The sequence below is a fragment of the Ascaphus truei genome, chromosome 11, assembly GCF_040206685.1.
Source record: "Ascaphus truei isolate aAscTru1 chromosome 11, aAscTru1.hap1, whole genome shotgun sequence".
NCBI lineage: Eukaryota > Metazoa > Chordata > Amphibia > Anura > Ascaphidae > Ascaphus > Ascaphus truei.
The window spans coordinates 48,425,819-48,438,406 of record NC_134493.1 but is presented as its reverse complement, the minus strand read 5'-3'; the positions used below and the strand labels follow the sequence as shown (position 1 = coordinate 48,438,406).

Here is a 12,588-nt window from a genome sequence, read left to right as displayed (position 1 = left end):
CAACTCCATTCCTCAAGGACCACCAACAGGTCAGGTTTTCAGGATGTCCCTGCTTCAGCACAGGTGGTTCAATTAGTCCCTACTTCAACACAAGTGGCCGAATCAGGTTCAGTCTTCAACTCCTGTGCTGAAGCAGGGAGATCCTGAAAAACTGACCTGCTGGTGGCTCTTGAGGGCTGGAGTTGGCCAGCCCTGCTCCAAGAGGAAAAGGGCGGCATGATTATAGTGATTATTATAGGGGTGAAGCTTATGAGCCGAGGGTGACGGAAACATGAACGTGACAAACATATTTCAGAGCCCCACAGAAAAGAAAAAGAATAATTCGTTATATGTTAAATGAAGTTGATAGTCAGGTTTGTAAAACGTTTTGCTGAACGCAATGGGACTCCCCCCTTTCAGTAGTAAAAGAAACAAGAAAAGTTGAGGCAGCGCCGCACAGCCTTCGGAGCCCAAGGCCAGTAATATAGTGGGCGCGTGTGCGCGCCTGTGTGAACGCTTGTGCACGTGACGCGCACTTTGTGTGTACGGTCCGTGCTGCTGTGAGCGACAGGCTTGGAAGGTACTTTGTGTGTCTCGCTGGGTAGCTGTCTCTCTGTGTGTGTTTGTCACTGGGAAGCAGTCACTGTGTGTATGTGTGTGTGTGTGTGTGTGTGTGTGTGTCGCTGGGTAACTGTGTGTCACTTTGAAGTGGTCTGTGTGTTTGTGTGTCACTGGGGAAGCTGTGTGTGTATATTATATAATATTTGAAACATAAAAAAAAGACGTAAGAATAAATTATTTATTAACACTGCAATATTTGATACATACACGCATACATACACACACACACACACACACACACACACACACACACACACACACACACACACACACACACACACATATATACACACACACACACACTGAGCAGAAGCGGCGTGAATACATAGTTTTCTGAGTCTTCCCCCCCGATCGGCCGGCTCCACGCTCACTGCCGTGCGCAGCCTAGCATAGAATGGCTGGCTAACCACAGCCAATTATAAGTGCTGTTCCCGCGCACGGCGCAGCAAGCGCGCCCACTGTATTACAGGCCTTAAACATGAATAAAAAGGAGGCATGGGACGCCATCCTACGCGTTTCGCACAGGGTAGTAAAATAACACCCAATATTTTCGAGAAGTTTCGAACACACTAATGTTCTCAATGATCAGCATTACTTCTGTGTCCATTAGTATTGTGTCCTGGTTTATCATGCTTTGCTATTGGAGAATAAGAAAAGATCTTAAACCCACAGGATGAAGATGAAGATCCAAAGGAGTCTAGTAGTGCTGGTGTTGGCAGTGATGTGATGGTCCATCCCATTGCTGAACGCCTGGACATTCTGATGTTCGTCCTCTGTGCTTACATCAAAGACATCTGCTACACAAGTGGTAATTCCCATCCTGACACGTTAAATACAGCATTCCGCAGCTGGACTGTTGACAGTGCTTGTTTGTTAGTATTTGTGTATTTAAGTGTTTATGTACTAAATATGTATGTAATCATTGGTATATCCACTGGTTCCGATGTACAGTTGAGTAATTGCCCGGCAGACTTACTGACGTTTACAATAGATCTGTAAGGTTTCGACATTGGTTTACTTGATCCTTCCACTTCTTGTAGGCCCGTTAAAAGATATCGCAAGTTACAAGAAATTGTGATTCTGTGTAAATTAATAACATCCATTGATTTTCCAAATAAAAAGGAGTTACACTAAGTGGGAAAACATGTCATCCTAGTTATAAGTTGTAGGACCCAATTGTAACATTGATTGGCTCAACAGCTCAAAACGGTGTGGGTTTAAATTGAAAACATGAGCAATGACTGTGGGATCTCGGTGAAATAAAGCACAACTCTGATTTTAAGTGGTATATGCAATTAATTTAACTCGCAGGAGAGCTGGACCTGAGCAAAACAAAAGATTTATACCGAGATCTGTTGGTTGTGTTCGATAAGCTCATTTTACCAACGCACGCTTCCTGCCATGTGCAGTATGTAATGTTCTATCTCTGCAGCTTCAAACTGGTGAGTAGATATACATCATTTATTCCATGTGCCATTTTACTGACCTGCTGTACCACTTGAGATTCTTGTAATACTTCAAGTAATCAGACCATGTATTTCCTTATAAAAAACATACAGAAGAACCGTGCTCAACTAGACTGATCTATGTATGGGTAATAGTATACTTATATGGGGCGTGCTCAGTCTGTACGGAAGTGGTCCAATGTCCAGTGTCCCCCTTGTGTGAGGGGATACCTTGAATAGATACGGAAATAAGACAAGCACAGCATGTGAATGTGAGTAAACCCCGGCGAGTGTGATGTAGCGCGGGCACAGGAACTTTCGTATCACGGAGATCTCGCTGGTGCTCCAAAAGATTTTGCACGGCTGTTGCTCCGGCTTTACATCCTGCCCCAAATCCCGGAAGTGAGACAGCCTCGCGCGTCTTTGCCTTCGTCACTTTTGGTGCCAACTTAAAAAAACGGCTTTACCGCTCTCCTGCTCCACTCCTTCCTCTTGTCTCTGGCGTCCGGTGTTCGATGGGGTGGCTAGTTCTTTCTTGCTCCGTTCTACCACAGCGTATTGCGTAGACCATAACCCTACACGTTTCACACACGGGCTTCGTTAGGGGAGGGTGGCCCTATTCCTCTTAGCTTCTTAAATATCCTCACTGATTGCCAAATGTAATTGGACAATTGGTATACACCTCTCAAGGATATACACCAATGGTGTGAATCTTATACATTTATTAAATACACCCAAACTCAATTGGGATTAAAGATATATATATATATATATATATATATATATATATATATATATATATTCCTAGTAGTTTCCGTGTGGCTTGGGAGGTAGTAAACAGATGGCTTTAGTTTTAGGAAACTCTTTGGCCATACTTGGACTCAGTGTATGTTTGAGCATGTTCGAATTTTTTTGACGTCCATTGTAACTAATAGAAAAGTATCTGCCCTGCTAAATTCGTTCAATGCAGCAAGAACTGTGGAGGTATCTTTCAGATAGGCCGGCACTGGTTTTACCAGACGGTGGCGCTAATAATCCACATATTCTGAAGTATGGCAGTTAGTGCCTGCAATAACAGGCCTACCAGGCGGGTTTATTGTACTCTTATGCCATTTCGGAAGATGATATAATATAGGGATTTTAGGACTAGGGACAAACAAAAAATGATATTCAGATTGATTTGAAGCACCAGCGAGATCTCCGTGATGGGAAAGTTCCTGTGCCCACGCTACACTACACCCGCCGGGTGTGGGCATGTATTTCCTTACATTGTTCTTGCACAATACGTACTAACGGACGTAGAATCTATTGTTTTGATGCCCGGGGCATACAGAGGTAAAGGGACTTTCTCAATTGCCCAACGAGCTGCTATTCCTTCTCCAAATGTTTCCTCTCACTTCATTGCCATTAGGACAGTGCTTACATTGGTCTTCCTTTCCAAACCATTTATATTGCATTAGTAATTGGATAATCCAGCTTTATAAGGCAGTAGTCCTGTAATGAACCTGTGCTTCTATTCACCAAGTGTATCATTGTTTGTCATGCATGTTCTCCCGTACATTGCACTTACCTTTGGTACAGTAAGTGCTTACGGATCGGTCTTCTGTTCCAGGGATTTGCAGAAGCATTTTTGGAACATCTTTGGAAGAAAGTACAGAATCCGAACAACCCTCCCATTATCAGACAGACCGCGGCCAGTTACATCGGGAGTTTCCTGTCCCGGGCCGGGTTTATCCCCGTGGTGTACGTATTGTTGTTATCCTTTATATATAACGCGCCATAATACGCCGCTGTATATCTGGGGGCCAAGAAAATAACAATAAAATGATGACATTAACAAACACTGGGATTGAAAATCTCTAAGGAGATATAGGTATTGGAAATATTAAAGCCGCCAAACACCTTACACTACATCTTTTATTTCTTTTTCTAGGATTGAAGCAGGGGGTCTCCGGAGCTGAAACCTGTTAATTTCCACTCCGCGGACCCCCTGCTTCTAGAGATACTGACCTCTGTCTGGGTTGCCAGTATCTCTGCAGCCAGGGAACTTGTGTGCCTAACGAAATGGCGGTGTTTAAATGACTCGAGCCAATAGGAAGCCGTGACATCATTCCTTGCGGCTTCCTATGGGCCCGTGTGACTGGGACATTTAAACTCCCCAGAGATACTGGCACCCCTTATGGAGGTAAGAATCTCGGGAAGCAGGGGGTCCACGAAGCTGAAATTAATGGGGTTCAGCTCCAGATATCCCCTGCTTTAATCCTATAAAAAATGCAATGCATGCTATTTTGCTGCTTTATGTCCAGGAATTTAAAATTGAGCTCTCCCCAGAGCCCAGCGCAGTGTTAAAGGTTACCGTGATAATAACCTCAGGCGCTAGAGATGAAAAAAAATTGTATTTTATAACACTGAAAAAAGAAAAGAGTAGGACGTGCTTAGGGGCAAGACATTAACAGTATAGAAAGTAAACTCGTATAGTCTTCTGCTTAAATTTAAACCACTTTTCTAATGTATTTACTTCCAAAATGTCTAAATATCAGTCCCCCAGAAATGATTTTGGAAGCTGAACAATGTACACTTTGAGCGCAGACACATTCACCTGCAGTGTTCTTGCAAGCGAGCGGTGACACGGTTGTGACCTTGAGTCTGTGTTGTGACCCCCCAGTACAGTGAAGGCTTGCCTCGATCTCCTGGGGAGCTGGCTGCACAGCTACATCGATAACCAGGACGCCGGGAGCCGAGCCTTCTGCGACGTCACCTTCCACGGCCCCTTTTACGCCGCCTGCCAGGCGGTGTTTTACACCTTCGTATTCCGACACAAGCAGATCCTGGCAGGGAATTTACGCAAAGGTATGTCCAGGTAGCTCAGTGTGTTTATTTGCATGGGTTTGGCATGGCCAGTTACAGTTCAAATGTCCATGTCTACATCAGGGGTGGGAAACGCCAGTTATCAATGGCCACCAACAAGTCAGGTTTTAAGGATATCCCTGCTTCGGCACAGGTTGCTCAGTCGGTGGCTTAGTCTTTGACCGACTCAGTCTTTGACTGAGCCACTGATTGAGCCACATGTGCGGAAGCAGGGATATCCTGAGAACCTGACCTGTTAGTGGCTCTTGACGTCTGGAGTTACCCACCCCTGGTCTATAGGGAATGTGGGCAGAAAATGCCCCGATCGGCCGCTTTGACACATATACAATCAGCCCCTAAATATGGTCATTTTAAAATCCGGCGCCTAAAGCCAGGTGGATATTTCCCTCTGGTAGCTAAGGGTATCCCTTTAATTAGTGCTGCCACGTGAGCGTTTACATACTTGATGAAATGAGCAATAAAAGCGAATGGAATAACTTTTCTTGATCTTGCAACGTCCGTCCCGTAGTTCGGTACTGCGGTCATGCCTAACACGTGCGGTAGCAGTGAGGTGTAGCTGTGTTCTTTCTTGTATCAGGTTTGGCCTATCTGCAGAATCTGAATTTCGAACGCATCGTTATGTGCCAGCTAAACCCTCTGAAGATTTGCCTTCCTTCTGTGGTTAACCTGTTTGCCGCCATTACCAGGCAAGTGCAACATTGTTACATTTCCCTATTTCATTTCTTTTTTTTTTTATTTTTTTATTTTTTTTTTTATTTTTTTTATTATTATTCCTCTTGAAAGTGTATACAGGCATACCCCGCTTTAAGGACACTCACTTTAAGTACACTCGCGAGTAAGTACATATCGCCCAATAGGCAAACGGCAGCTCACGCATGCGCCTGTCATCACGTCCTGAACAGCAATACCGGCTCCCTACCTGTACAGAAGCTGTGCGCAAGCAGGGAGACTATAGAGCCTGTTACACATGCGTTATTTACATCAGTTATGCACATATATGACGATTGCAGTACAGTACATGCATCGATAAGTGGGGGAAAGATAGTGCTTCACTTTAAGTACATTTTCGCTTTACATACATGCTCCGGTCCCATTGCGTATGTTAATGCGGGGTATGCCTGTACATTGTATTTTCACTGATAGTCTGTACTTCTAAAGACAACTCGGAACTTGCAGCCTTTGTGCATCAGGAATGTTTTGTACACTTGTCTGCCAAAGTGTGTGTGTGTGTGTATAGATATATTGAACCACCTGTGCTGAAGCAGGGATATCCTTAAAACCTGGCCTGCTAGTGGCCCTGCTGGAGTTGGCCACTCCTGCTCTATGCTTCCGCTTGTTTGTAATGGTGTATATTCCTGTACTTCTGTATTCCCCAGGAAGTACCAGTTGGTATTTTGCTACACCATCATTGAGAGGAACAGGCGCCAGATGATCCCCATTATAAGGAGCAGCACTGGGGGGGATTCTGTGCAGACCTGCACCAATCCACTCGACAGCTTTTTCCCCTTTGACCCTTGTGTTTTAAAAAGGTACGTCCCTGTTTCATGGTATAATGTGTAATCCTACAGCAGGGTGGCCAATGCCAGTCCTCAAGGGCCACCAACAGGTCAGGTTTGCAGGATATCCCTGCTTCAGCACAGTTGGCTCAAGCAGTAGCTCAGTTGAAGATCTGTTGGTGGCCCTTGAGGGGACTGGAATTGGCCACCCCTGTCCTAGACACTGGTATTTCTTTCGCAGCTCAGAGTGCAAGTCCCCTATATTAATATTATATTTCAAAGAGTATTCCTTCCTAGAGTGATTTAAAAAAAAAAAAAAATTATGAAGCAGGGGGTCCCCAGGGGTGTGAACCTCCTTCATTTAAGCTCCAGGGACCCCTTAGTTCTGAGATACGTAACATCTGTAGGTGATGATGGTTACTTCCTGGTCCTTACATTTCCTGTGGCACGTGGTTCAATAGGTACCCACAACAGAAGATGCTGTGGCTTCCTAATGTCACGCGTGGCGCAGGAGACTAGGTCTTCATTTTGTTTCATAGGGGGAGGGGGGGACTGCACCTTTAAATTTGGATCGTGTAAAAGGGTCAGTGTCGCTGGTAGAACCGCAAAACACTGAGGATTTCGTGTAACCCAGTGTTTCCCAACTCCAGTCCTCAGGGAACCCCAACAGGTCAGGTCTTAAGGAGATCCCTGCTCCAGCACAGGTGGGTCAATCAGCGGCTCAGTCATTTTGACTGAGCCACCTGTGCTGGAGCAGGGATCTCCTTACGACCTGACCTGTTGGGGTTCCCTGAGGACTGGAGTTGAGAAACACTGGCGTAACATATAGCATTGTAATCATGAGGGTTGACCTTCCCCAACTTCTGACTATTCTATAAACACAATGACTTCCGATGACATTGGCTGACTGCATCGCAGGGGTTTGATATGGGGGAATTGGAAGTACAAACTGAGGCACAGCTGCTTCATTAGAGGCAAACACCGGCCTGTTTCCTTCTCCCTCGTCCGATGTATTACACTGCGGAAGTGAGAATACATTGTTGGGATTTCCCTGGAGGAATGGTAATGAATGTTACGTGCAAATCGGCGTCTCTAATACGTCCAGTGGTCATAACATCACACACAAACTATCAGTCATTTTGTTTTAGATTTTGTTTCATATTTCTGCTATTTCTAAGATCTTTACATACATTTTCCACCTTTTAATCGTAATTCTGTTCTCTTTTCCCATAACATTGTAACCGCTTTAAAGGTCTCGTGGTTATTCTTATTGCTGTGGTGATTTCAGCTGTGTATTGCTCTTATAACCGGTATATTTATTTTGTAAAGGCGCTTTGTATAATCCCGGCTTGTAAACAATAAATAAAACCATGCATAATTAGGAAGAGCCATTTGGGAATAAAGACTGCAATTTTATTTTTTATTCTTTTCACTTTTACCAACCTGCCCTTATATATCTGATCAGGTGTAAGAAGCTCATTGATCCGGTTTATCAGATATGGGAGGAGTCTCATGCAGAAGATTTGAAAGAACATAAAAAACATATTAAGGTAAAGATGAGTTATTCATCCAGCACTTCCTTCGCTGCTGCTTGTTGTAGTGCATGTCGCCTGCTACTTTTGAGTGGCTGTAGAACGATCCTCATTTAAAATATTTGATTACAGAATAAAGGTGCTGCTGTATTTGGCGGAACTTGCAGTTTTATTAATGTCTGTATTTTTTAAAGCAATGCCGTTTTTTTCTTCATTTTGTTTTTTTACATTGGATTGAAGCAAGGGGCCTCTGGAGCCCTGCGGGCCAATAGGAAGCCGTGACGTCATCAGGTTCGACTTCCTATTGGCCCACGTGACGAGAGAGCTTTAAACTTGACAACTCCGTTACTTAGCTCAGCCGGAGCGGCTTCTGGCATCCCTTACCCAGGTAAGTATCTTTGGAAGCAGGGGGTCCCCAGAGCTGAAATGAATGGTGTTCAGCTCCGGGGACCCCCGGCTTCTATCCTGTGTTAAACATTTTTTTAAATTAAAACGGCGTGAATTGCTCCTTTTAAATAGAACATGTTTTATACTGTTGGAAGTGTTTAGATATACTCATTATTACTTTTTAAAAGGTGATGTTATGGGCCTCATAGACTAAATCACAATAGCGCAATATATTTCACTAATCGCATGAAGGGGCTGATCAAGCTTATAAACCCCTAAAGCTTGATGTGGCCCTTAGACTCTCTGCTCCTGCTGATACTAGTTTCTTGGGCAACTAAGTGCAGTTGAGAGAAAAAAGTAGAATATACACTCCCCAAATGTGAGATTTTAGATACAATGCAGAGAAAGATCTCCCCTGGGTACGGTTAGTGCCCCGATCCTGTGCCCCAATCTCTTGCCTCGACAGCTAGGCGCCAAATGTTAGTACATCAGTAAAGAAAATAAGTCAGCACTCAACAATACATCAAGTATAAAAATAATCATAAAGCCAAAGCCAGGTTGCTGCTACAGTATGTAATGAGCGTCCCTCACAGGGAGTACAAAGTGCAGCGTTCCCGGCCCGTGGCCCTGTCCTCAGGCTGGTATTGTACATCCTGTGCGCACCTTATATACCCGCTCTGTAATCCCACGAGGAACCGGAAGCGACGCTGCGTCACTAAGGTGGCCCCTATTTGCTCCTTGCCTATGTGGAGACCTCGTGGGATTACAGAGCGGGGTATATAAGGAGCGCACAGGATGTACAATACCAGCCTGAGGACAGGGCCGCGGGCCCAGGAACGTTGCACTTTGTGAGTGTGTGTCCATCTTTTGGGACTCTGCCGAGTTACTGTTTGCACTCCCTGCGAGGGACGCTCATTACGTGGCCGCTACCCGGCTTTGGTTACATGATTATTTCTTTTTGTACTTGATGTATTGTTGAGCGCTGATCCATGTTCTTTACAGCTAAGTGCAGTTGTTCACACTGAGACTCACTTGTATGTTAAGGTAATAGGAATGTATATGGTGTATACTGTATGTTACAAAAAAAGTTTGAAATCTAAGGCCTCGGCCAGGGTTCCTGCTGGCGTGCGGAGGCGCGCTGAGGCTCTGGGAAAGCGGGTGCTTTCCCTGGCCTTAGACAGCGCGCCGTCCGGGGGCGTGTCGGCGGGCCAGTGACGTCACAGAGCTGGTTCGCCCTCATTGGGCGAACCACTCACGTGACCGGCCCTGCGCTCTGGCGAGCGCTGAAATTTAAAATTCTGCTAAGACCTACGCTTCCGCGCGCTTGCGGAAGCGTAGACGAGCCCCTACTAAAGCCGCTCTCATTGCGGCTGTAGGGGCTTACGCGCTGACCATGCCCGAGGCATAAGTCTTTAAATGGATCAGAAGTGACATTGCATTAAACTTGCGGCCCTTCTACGCCTAAATGTTTTCTGATGTGACCCCTTTGGAAAACAAGTTGAAGAGTCCGGTCCTAAACCTCTACAGCTGCTTAGTAAAGGAAGCCCTGGAATATTTAGTAGTCTTTAGCAGGTGCCTAATAAATGTATGCGTGTGTGCTAACTCTACTACATTTTTGGATTATAAGCGGCATAGTCAGAACGTATTACCACAACCAATTATTTACCCGACTTACTTGTATATTTATGCCCCTAGGGTGCAACTGCAGACGAAGAAGACGATTTCCTCAAAGGAGAGACACCCCAAAACGACAGCCTGGTTGGAATAACGCCGGGTTCCTTTGACTCGCACCTCCGAAGCCCAGCAAGTAGCGTGGGCTCCCCTCCAATCACCTACATGCAACGGCCCTTCTGACCATGTCTCGGTACACAAGCAATCACTTCAAAGAGCTGACCTCGTCAGGTCAGCTTCACCCCACAAGCCAGGCCCATAAAAGTGCTACAATTGTGTTGGCAGCGATCATAAAGGGGCATGTGACCGCAAGAGGTGGAGGTCCGTGTGGGCATGCCAAGCCTGGGTGGTGTGTGTATGTATGGCTACAGCTCTTAAGAAGCTCGTTGTACACCAGCACGGTCACGCTCCAGTCCTGACTGTCGTTATGGGGCCGTTGCTAAACTCTGGTAAACTCCAAAGCATTACAATAGAGGTTGCAGTCGTGGCGGTGTAGCTGGAAGCTTCAGTGGTGGACTGTAGCCCCAGAGTTGGGTGAATCTATAACCTCTGCCGGGGCATGTCTGTTCAAAAGAGGGGGTACAGGCTTTATAATAAGGGAAAGACCTGCACTGTGACAGGATATGCGATACCCGACATCAATAGCATCACTATCGACATCTAAAAGGGCAGAATACCATAAACTAAAAAAAAAAGAGAGAGAGTAGGCCATGGGTGGCCAACTCCAGTCCTCAAGGGCCACCAACTGTCGTTAACTGAGCCACCTGTGCTGAAGCAGGGATATCCGTAAAACCTGACCTGTTGGTGGCCCTTGAGGACTCAAGTTGGCCACCTCTGGAATAGGTTTTCGCTGTTTTTTTTAATGCATTATACGTTCCTTCAGCAGTGACAAATGTGACGTCAGTTGCCCCTATTTGGTAAATAAGAACTTTAATAAGGTTATTTTGCCGATTTTTATTTTTGAAGGTGGTAAGATTTATTTTTTTCACTTTATTCCTGGATGGCGAGCGGTGTCAGAAATCGTACCCGTCTGCAGAATGCGCAGTTAACCATTTATATCATTAAAAAAGGTCACTTTCCACGTGTAACATCGCAAAACAATTTCGTGAAGTGAAAATGAGCAATCTCTTCTTGCATCTGTGTATTGAACAAGGTTTAGGTGTCACTAATCCTACTACAGTACCTTAATATGAATAGTGATAGTATGCTCTATAATTAAATCAAGTACACACGTCATCTATTGAAATTAATAATTCAATACTGATGGCATAATCATTCTGATCTATATATAGTTTAAAAAAAAATCTGTTTACTTTCTGGGGTGACATTTCCACCCTTCTAGTACTGTGTGGTAGTAAGCTGTTCTACTGATGTCCCTTTGTATAAGAGATCCCTCTGTATTGTGTCAGTATATGGAAATCATCTCTACTGTGCTTGCTGGGATCACCTTTGTTTCCTGGGCTTAGTTTTTGGGCTGTCCGAAGGCTCAGGATGCAGTTACATCTACCACGAAAATAGGCCAATATCAGTGCCAGTTTTAAATCTGCTTTGTTTAAAAATCACACGCTTCTAAATATTATTATATATATATTTTTTTTTTTAAAGTGAGTTTCTAAACTGAACATTCTCCCTTTTTAGTGAGGACTTTGTGTAATCCTTTCAACGGATCAAGGGCCCTTCCCTTCTTTTGGGAGTAGAGGAACCCCTCGGTTTAGATGCATGCATGCCGCCTGTTTGTCAGGGTTCCCAGGGATAATGTTTGCTGAGAGATAACGGGGGAAAGACGAAATACCCACTAATGGTATTTTTATTTGCTGTACAGAGATAAGAAAAAATACATATTTGAAAAATGACATATTTGCTATAGGCACAATTACATTGGTTTCAGTAAAGGGGAACATTTTTTTTCTGCACGTCGAAAATTCAGACTGTCCCTTCAGCACTGATTTTGACCTATGAGATCTCCTCATCAGTCAATTTCTTATTACAGTACTTCCTAATAAAGGGGGGGGGGGGGGGAAGGTTTGTTTCTTTTTAATGTTGTACAAATAATTGTTTTACCTGGATTAGTGTTTTGGTTTCCTTTATGTAAAGTATGGTATTATTTATTTTGCAATTTAAATAAACTGTGTGCAAAAATAAAGCTAAAAGTGAATAATTATACAAATCAGATGACTTGTTTTTTTTCTGTGTCGATTTCTTTATTCTTGAATTTAAAGCCGTCATCTTCCCTTTTTCCTGCAGAATTGGAACCAGGTGGTCCTCCAGAGCGGAACCCCATTTTTTCCTGCCCCCAGTGGCTTGCCGATACCTGAGATACTTACGTGTGAAGTTACCAGTTTGACTTCCTGGTTTTTAAAGGGGATTTAAACGGTCTTCCAATAGGAAGCTGCAATCAATGATATTACGCTTTCCTATTGGCCTGAAATTAGGCCGTTATTTTGTTTTCCCTGGTGTGTGATTTAAACATTGGAACTTCACTTGTAAGTATCTCGGGAAGCTGAAAATAAGCACGGTTTATCTCTGGGGGACTCCTGTTCCCATCCGGGGGGGGGGGGGGGAGAAAGAAAAAGTTTGTAGGGTGCTCCA

The 12,588-nt window shown here is 44.4% G+C and overlaps 1 protein-coding gene across 1 annotated transcript in view; it reads left to right on the top strand.

Annotated features, from left to right (window-relative positions):
- RRN3 (RNA polymerase I transcription factor RRN3) overlaps window positions 1-12,159 on the top strand; it is a 29,255-nt gene extending 17,096 nt beyond the window's left edge. Inside the window, exons 11-18 of the mRNA XM_075566125.1 lie at window positions 1,273-1,408; window positions 1,912-2,042; window positions 3,658-3,788; window positions 4,711-4,895; window positions 5,491-5,599; window positions 6,290-6,442; window positions 7,875-7,959; window positions 10,024-12,159. Of these exons, the coding sequence (XP_075422240.1) occupies window positions 1,273-1,408; window positions 1,912-2,042; window positions 3,658-3,788; window positions 4,711-4,895; window positions 5,491-5,599; window positions 6,290-6,442; window positions 7,875-7,959; window positions 10,024-10,182 (1,089 nt within the window). The 3' untranslated portion in view covers window positions 10,183-12,159. The remainder of the gene's footprint in view (window positions 1-1,272; window positions 1,409-1,911; window positions 2,043-3,657; window positions 3,789-4,710; window positions 4,896-5,490; window positions 5,600-6,289; window positions 6,443-7,874; window positions 7,960-10,023) is intronic.
- Window positions 12,160-12,588: the final 429 nt, after the last annotated feature.